Raw genomic sequence first — 9,154 nt, 5'->3', positions numbered from 1 at the left:
ACATACTGCATTTGTCCTCTATACTCTCTCTCTCTCTCTCTCTCTCATTCTCTCTCTCTCTCTCTCTCTCTCTCTCTCTCTCTCTCTCTCTATATATATATATATATATATATATATATATATATATATATATATATATATATATATATGTAACTAGTGTAGTTACTAAAGACGATAAGAACGCAATACAGTCTGTCAACTAAAGACACGATCAAGGCCAAACTGGGCTGATGCAACGGATGCAGGTGGTGTGGACTGATAACGAATACAAAGCCACGGCGTAGTTGGGAAGCGATACGACAGAACTGCGTAGTTCATAGTTATGATGCAACGGATAGAAACGATTACGAATACGGGGGATATAATAAGACTGCAGGACAGAAGAGCAGATGAGAAGTTGAAGCCTGAACTGTAGATACGTGTTGTAATTTGTGAGGACAGTTGAGAACAGAAGTTGAAGACTGAACTGTAGATACGTGTTTAAGTTGTGAGAATAAGTTTGGAAGCCTGAACCATGGACACGTGTATTCTGATATGTGAGGACTAGTGAGGACAGTGGGGGTCAGTTGGTTCATTGTATTCTTGTGGAACATTGATGCATTGCTATGTGGAGCATTTCTATTGATTCATTTAATAAAGAGATAAATGTAAACCTGCACTTCCGAGTATCTGTATTGTGGTTGATGTTGTGTGCTGGTCAAAGATAGCACAAGTAAATAGACTCGGTAACATTTGGCACTGCGAGCAAATACACTCGGTAACATATATATATATATATATATATATATATATATATATATATATATATATATATATATATATATATATATATATAACTTATTGTATTCGGGAGGTTGACACCATGAGGTCCCACACCTGGAGCCCCCAACCCGAAGAAAGTTTACCGCCCCCAAACCAGATTGAATGTATATAGTAAATATTTACTTTTGCTAGTGTCCGTCCCGCCCCGTCCCCCCGGAAAATGTAGACCGCACCCCCGAAAATATCAAGCGCCAGAAAAAGTCTGGAAGAAACACTGATGACACCCGACCTCGCGACGCCACTGCTTTAATCTAAAATCAATATCACTTCTTTGAATTTTACTGATGGTGTTCAGACAATACCAAACCTTTTGGAAGGAGATTTTGTATCATATTTCCTGTAGCATTTGCCACGTAGGTGTTGATTGGTTCCTCTGGTCCCCCAGGGGCAGACAAGTCAATGTTACCAGCCTTGGCGAAGTACTTGCTCTCAACATCAGCCACAAATTGAGGCACGATTTCGTATGCAGGGTTCACAAAAATGGCGTTTCCTGTGTTTAATTTCACATCCGGTACAGAGTTCATCTGTCGGTGTTTTGAAGCAAAAAAAGCATTGTAATTAATTAATTTACTTGGCAGTTTTACTTTGTAATTTTAAATTAAATGGCGTATTACGTAACAAGAATTGAATGCAACTATTGGCGTTGCATCAAAATTGAAAAGTGCGGCTCTCTTCTGAAATAACCAAACTGCTATTTATGTTTAAGAGAATGAGTAAAGTATCTTATTTGAAAGCAAATTACAGGAATACATTCGATTATGTGAATAATTGATAGAAACGTATATGCAACTGTTGTAATCTTACATCCGAAATAAGTTTCTTATAAATCTCATGAGTATTGTCAGCAAGAGATGTAATCCCAAGCGCCTGTTTCATTTCTGTAGCTGTTTTTCCTCTGGCGCCTAATGACGTCATTGCCAATACCGAATGGACGCTAAAAATAAACGCGTAAAATAAACGTTTTGTGCATAATAGTATATAATTATAAAAATATTATAATTTACTTAATTTCATTTTCGAGTAAGTTAATACTGATTTTAGAAAGGAGCTCATAACTAGGTAGATTATGCGAATGAAATTAATCAATCAAATTCTATTTATTTTTTTTAAATTAAGAATAAAGCATTTAAAAATCTATTATAACAACAAAGGTGAAGTTGTCAAAAATAAATTGATAGAAACATTTTTTTTTCAGAAAAAGTACAAAGCCCTTATTTAAGGGAAAAAATGTTTAGCACTTCTAATGACGTTTTAAAATTTAGAATGTATCTTCTTTAGCAAGACCAACGTTTAAAATTATAAAATCTAGATTCCAAAGAAAAAAGTATATATTTAAAAAATATGGTACGTCTACGTGTAAGATAGAATACGCCCGCGAAATAAAAATCTACGCATTGAAACTAGAATCTAACTGGTAAAGCAAAGGTATACCTGTAAGGTGAGTAGACCATACTTGGTAAGCCCAGTGCCACTTTCTGGTACAGTCTCTGGGAGAATCCAGAGGTCGCTGCCGACAAGTCCCGTTGGTCATCTAGGTAGTCCGCCTTGACAAGGTGACCAGCAATGGCCAGTACAAGTAGAGCGAGAAGCATTGTGTTCATCTGTTTTGTTTACGTGTTGTAAAATACAGAAATAACAAAACAGTTTACACGTTTTTAATAACTTACAGAGCATTAATCTTATGACCAAAAAATCTGAAAATTAACGCGAAAACAATGTGTTTAGACTAGTTAATATAAATACTACTGCTAAAAGATTTAGATAGTTTTGCGAGAGATTAGACCAAAACGTACTCGACTTCTCAAGCTGTGGTGACCGAATTGTTTCCTTAGTCAAACGCCGTTAAGCTACGTGGCCGATACTAATTAAAAAAAGGAAATTTCTAATTTTAAACAAGCTAATTAGTTATTGATTGTTATCTTGTTTAGTAAAGAAGATTGATTATCACGCGCGGGATTTTGTTGTATATAAACTCTAACCCTCACAGCAATAAAAAAAAATAAACAAACAAAAATACACCCAAATCCTTACTACAAACGTAAACTCAAACATAATCACAAACACAACACAAACACAAACAATAAAAAACATAAACATAAACTTAAGCATACACACAAAACCCCATCTCAACCAAAAACTTAAACATAAATTTAAACTTTCTCCGTTCCCCGCACTTCTAAGCCTAATAAAATAACCACATAAACACAAACACAAAAAAAAAAATTAGCATCAACATTAACCCTAACCTTCTCCACAACCTCAACTACAAACATTAACATAAACATAAACATAAACACTACACAAACACAAACATAACCACACATTTGAATATTTTCAATGTAATTTTAATTTATTTGACTTAAACGGAAGTAATTTGTACAATTTTTAGAAATGTTTTTTTTTTAATGACAATATATTTAGGTTTATTTTGTTCTTTGAACTTTACGTTAATTACAACCTTATGTTGAAAACTGAAGACGGCGCCAAATCACACACAACCCAGGGCGCCAGAGGACGCAACAGAGTATAGTAGTCCGACATATCCTCTCAACTCGTGTAATTTCTTTGTACTGCCTATTTTCTTATAGAGGGTTCGAGGTAAAAGCCAGTTGTTCTAGGCATAACATCGACTATATAACTTACTAGACTACCCGTCATCCCCTGGATAACTGTGGGTTTCGGGGGTCATCCATAAAAAAACATCACGTCTGTCATTTATTGTCACAAAAAACCAGATCCCACATTCAAAAAGATGTTTTTTATCTTTTAAAAATACCGATTTCGGACTATCCCTTCATATACTGACGTCACAGGTGACTTACTCAACTCTACTTCACCTGCCCAGTGTCCCGCCAAGTCTCAGACAACATGTTTTTATCGTTTTAAAAAAACGATTCCGGCCGAGCATGTCTCTGACCACACTATCCCTTCATATGCTTAGGACAAAGAAACGGATGAACTCTACATCACCTGCCCTGTATCCCGCCAAGTTCAGATAGGCAACTTTATCATTCACATCTAAAAAATTAAAAAAAATTAACATTGACGTGACGTGTCTAGAACCCGTGCCACCCGCATGAAAGCCTATTACACTAACAAATTAGCTATTTAGACTCGTGACGTCACTGATGTTTTTTACGGTATAGTTTAATACTTTGAGTCTCCTTATGCAACTTGATTTACGCGCATATTCCCTATCTAGATCTAGATCTAAGTCTAGTAGTAGTAACTTTCAAATTAAATTAGCCAATGACATAGCTAAACAAACAAAGATTTATCTAAAATAATGAAGGTCTGAAATTATCTAGATCTAGATCTAGATTCTACGACTCGTTTGCTTAAGTCTTAAATCTAGTTTTTGCGTAACTCTTGCTAGATCTAGATTAGACAATCATATTCTAGATAGATCTAGATCTAGATTGATAAATCACAAAGATTTATATCAAGCATTTAAGGACTAAAAATGTATTTTGATTTTAAAATGGATTGTATTTTTATCTAATTTATATTTATTTTGTATCTAATTAATCTTTGGTTTGACCTAGATTCTAGATCTAGATCTATAAATAACTTTCTTGGCCACCTGATATTTAGATCTATAAATAACTTTCTTGGACAGATTGTAGAACTAGAGAAATTTATTGTAAAACTAAATAAAAAAGACAGTTGAAAATTTATATAAGTGTTGGAACGTAATAAATACAGTAAACTGACGTATAGTTAAAGCTATAGCCGACAGAAAATTAGCTTTAGAACGAGTTAAACATTGGAATGGGAACACCATCTTCTTCGATAGAAGCCGCCATTTTATTGTACTAAAAAGTAAACAATTAATGTGACGTCACTATTCGGTCAAAATAAAGCTATTGTTTGAAACTTTTAACATTAATGTGGTTAATCTACCAATGAATAAATCAGTAATTTAATTAACGTCTTTAAATAAATTTGTGAATAACAGTCTGTCTGAAAAGAAAAATTGTTCTCTACCTACATACTATTTTACAGGTCTATACATATGGCAGATTCTTTCCTGTAGTAAATCAGACAAATAAATAAATATTCAAAAATGTAAACAAAGTTGAGTTTTAGTAGTATAGAGATTGCATTGGCCAAAGGGTATAAAACAGAAAGCTTTTGCTTGCCAGGGACCTTATTAATGTGGTATATAAAATATGCTGAAAACACATTTTAAACACACACACACACACACACATACACACAAAAACACATACGTCTGTGGCCTAAACCTATGTAGGCTAAAGTGTAATCTAAAGGGTCAATTAAAAAGTTGGCCAAAGTATGCCTGCTTTGTAATATTTAGATGCACATAAAATGTAACATAACAGTTTAACAGACACATCTGCCTATCTGTTTGATTATCAGATTTAACTGATAGTAATTTTATATCGTACAGACCGTCAGTCTTATCTCCTTTCATTTAATTACAATAATTTGAAGGATTCAACAGTTACAGTAAATGTATTTGCTTTATTTAAACCTATGTACATGTCCTTACAGTCACAGTTTAATTTTTCGTGCCTATCAGGAAGTAAATTACATTCCTTTTTTATGTTTCTCTATTTTAAAAGCTTTCTCGCTCTAAGCCTAATGTTTCACAAAATATCTCAAAAACTTTATAGTTAATTCTCTCAAATCCAGCCGTCATTCTTAAAAGCTATCTAATTCCTTATGTTATCTAAAAATAGCTCTGTCGTAGCGTAAATCAAGAGCAGGGTTAGTAAAACCATTGGTTAAAATACATGTTTTATTTACAATAGAGTTACATGACTAAAAACCATTGCGCGCCTAGCTACTGAACGTGATGACGCAGCCATTGAACGTGATGGCGCAGCTATTGAACGTGATGACGCGTGTGGTGTGGTTGGATAAAAATGCCTACTAATTCGGTCCAAATTTTAATTAATTAAATTTTTGTGACAGAACGAAAGGATATTTTTTAAAACGTATTCGGCAATATTGTTCTAAATTATGGCAGAAATCGATTGGTACATGTTTCAAGTCGCTAAGTGGTCTGGTTGCCGAGATATGTGCAAAAAACTGCATTTTTTCGAGGTTTTTTGGTTTTTCCGGGAAATCCATGAAAGAAACCCGGAATTTTTATGGCCTATGTTCATCTTCGTAACTTGTTTAACATAATTGCTTTTGGAACTAGTCCTCGATATTGCTTCGTTAAGGAGGAGATTCGACTTAAAGCTGCGGACACACATTCATCCATCCATTCATCCATCCAGAAATGACGGGTTAATTAACGCAATTCTCCAGAATGGAAATTGCGCTAAAAAAAAATTAAGTTTTATACTTGGGTTTAATAAATCACTACGTGTAAATTGTCTATCAATTACCCTTTTGCATGCTTTTATTTAACTTGCTTTCTCTGTCAGCCGTCAGTCTGTCTTAATCCTAAGTCGAATGGGCACTTCTAACCGATCAAGTTCACTGAAAGTCGACACGTTGGTCAAGGCCCGATGACAATGCAATATGACATTAAATTTTCTACAAATAAATGCGTGCTTTTCTTTAAAGTTTTAATGCATTATTAACGTAAATACTTGTCACTAAAACGTTTTTTATTCAATTATACTTGCTTCCTCTGTCTAGATCGAAATGAGCGAACGAAATTTTGGGCACTTCTAACTGACGGACAGTTCAAACTTGGCAAGAAGGGAAAAAATGTATATATATATATATATATATATATATATATATATATATATATATATATATATATATATATATATATATATATATATATGGGTGTGTGTGTGTGTGTGTGTTGGCTTCTACTCTATCGTTGATTCTTAAGTAAGCATGTTAGGTTGTACTCTATGGTTGATTCTTAAGTAAGCCTGTTGGTTGGTTATGTTATTGCTGTTCACGTGTTGCTTGTTTTTTTGTAATTATTTTGTTGTTTTGTTTGGTCGTAGCTGGGTCGGGGTAATGTTTCCCCAACCCATAGACCATAAGATGCCGCCCGGTTCTCAAGACACGGGGATCTGTCTTAGGGTCAACAGATAATTTATGAGCATTCGCAGCCGTGGACTGCGGCCGGAGATCAGCTTGACCGGACCCTAGGTGTGAGCATGCTTTTGTGTTCGTTTTAATAGCCTCGCCAGCCCAAAGACGTCTTTTTAGTTTATGGACGAAGGGCCATTACCTGGATCAGATCGAGTCCAACAGGTCAGTCTATATATGAGGAAGCGTGGATATGGTGAGGTCTCTTACACACATAGCTAGGCCTAGAGGCTAGTCGAGGCCTTAAAGTGGCAGCCTTAGGGCTGGCAGCGAAGACTGGCTTAGTGGCCCAGCTGATTTATTGTTAATATGGCTTGGTATTTACACCAGCGGCCAAACGTCTTGTTCTTGTAGATATATGATTCGTTCCTGTGGCCTTTATTGTTAAGGGGATATGCGCGGAAAAAAATCACAAAATTTCTTGTTTTTCGTCATGTTGGGTTTCTTGCACTTTTGTGTACTTTGTCCATTTTTTAATAAGGAAAATGATAACTTTAAAGAGAAAAAAAATATTTTATGTGTTTGAATTACGATTTTTATGACCCTATTAATTAAAAAATAATTATTTTTTCCCAATCTTACAAGCTCTCTATGAAAAGTTTTCTATCCGTCATTATATTGTATTTGATATCATGGGAAAGCTGGATTTCTCATGTATTTAATAAACTTAATTTCCTACATCTCGGAAACACCCAAAGCTTACAATCGGCTTTGCAGTTTACACAGATATGGTACTTTCCTGACCTACTTTTCGTTACTTTTGGCTGTTTTTCTCAGTTCGCAGGTTTTTAACACTAAAAAGCCTACTACTTTTTTATTTATTAAACAATGACAACCATATTTTCAATAAATGTTCTTAATGTGAAAATACAACTTTTGTCACGAGGGAATTGTGATTGCTTTCATAGAAAAAAAGTATTTGGTAATTAATATGCACATTTTGAAACTTTTGAATACTAAAAAGGGTACGATGTTTTAGACCTTGTAAAATTCTTACTAGTAATTATTTAAAAAAGTTGTCGTGACAAAAGTTTTAGTATATACTGAAATATAAGCAGTTTAAATTTGATTGCTATAGGTACATAAATAAAAAAGCCTTAGCATTTTTAAAAGTACCGAAAAATTCAAAATGGCGGAGGTTTTTTGGGTTTCCATGACAACCAAAATTGTTTTCGACCCTTTTTTTGCTGTTTAATACTTACTTTTATATACCAAATATGATAAAAGTATTCAAAAGGCTTTAGATCTTAAACTGTAAAAAATAGAAAAAAACATAGCATATCCCCTTAATTGATGTGGTCTACCCAGATGTGAAACGTATCGTCTAATGTTGTACCAGAGGTCAATTACCTTGTTTCCATGTTTGGAAATATTCCTGCTGCTTGAGTATCGAGATAGATTGTTGTGATTACTGCTGAGTACTCATAGAAGGACTTAAACCGTTTTTGAAGCAGTACAAGTAGAGAAACCAGAACTAGTATTAGAGATGATAACATTTACACGTGTGAGTCTGAGATTACCTAAGCAGTGCAAGTAGTGTAGGACTTAAAAATGATATTCACTTGTGTAAATTTGGAGTTGTGTAAAATGCGGGTTTACTATTCATATTTATATATGTGTTTTTTTAAATGAATTTCTTTTATGACGTTTAATGCAATGTAAGTTCGATGATTTTTTTGTCCCTTTGACTGGTATTTGAAATTCCAGTGTTGATTTGTCTATTGTAAAAAGAAGGGCCATGTCTTGTGTGTACTGTTTAACTGTTGTTGACCATTTGTGAACCAAATTGAGGTCTAAAGAATGTTAAATAAACGTATTGAACTGTTTGAAGTTTAATATTGGTTTTGTATTAATTAGTTTTGCTCAGGTCTGGTAAACCACCTTCACCAACAGGGATGCACGGATTTGAAAGAATAATACCATCACCATCTCTCCTCTATCAATAACTCTTACCCTACCCCCCTTACATTTATGGTGTCAGAAGTGGGATCTCAGATCTATTTCTCTATCTATTTCTATTTCTAACACACACACACACACACACATATATATATATATATATATATATATATATATATATATATATATATATATATATGTATATATATATATATATATATATATATATATATATATATATATAGGCCTATAGGCACATGAATCCCGATAGATATATATAGTTGCAAATGGCGGCACCCCCTATCATTTTGCCAAATGCAGTAAATTTATGTGAACATTATATAAACCCACCTATTAATTTATGTACAAAAAAGCATAGTTTTCATAGTTATTATTAACT

The 9,154-nt window shown here is 33.9% G+C and overlaps 1 protein-coding gene across 1 annotated transcript; it reads right to left on the bottom strand.

Annotated features, from left to right (window-relative positions):
- Window positions 1-1,100: 1,100 nt before the first annotated feature.
- LOC131949261 (serpin B6-like) lies at window positions 1,101-2,685 on the bottom strand. The gene is made up of 4 exons (XM_059311074.1): window positions 2,616-2,685; window positions 2,254-2,423; window positions 1,627-1,756; window positions 1,101-1,346 (listed from the first exon to the last, which is right to left on the bottom strand). The coding sequence occupies exons 2-4, from the start codon at window positions 2,421-2,423 to the stop codon at window positions 1,101-1,103; spliced, it is 546 nt and encodes a 181-aa protein (XP_059167057.1). The 5' UTR covers window positions 2,616-2,685.
- Window positions 2,686-9,154: the final 6,469 nt, after the last annotated feature.

This window comes from Physella acuta, unplaced genomic scaffold, assembly GCF_028476545.2.
Source record: "Physella acuta isolate Inbredline_101_S28 unplaced genomic scaffold, ASM2847654v3 ptg000681l, whole genome shotgun sequence".
NCBI lineage: Eukaryota > Metazoa > Mollusca > Gastropoda > Physidae > Physella > Physella acuta.
The sequence above is the reverse complement of the archived record's forward strand: the minus strand, read 5'-3'. Positions and strand labels throughout refer to the sequence as shown.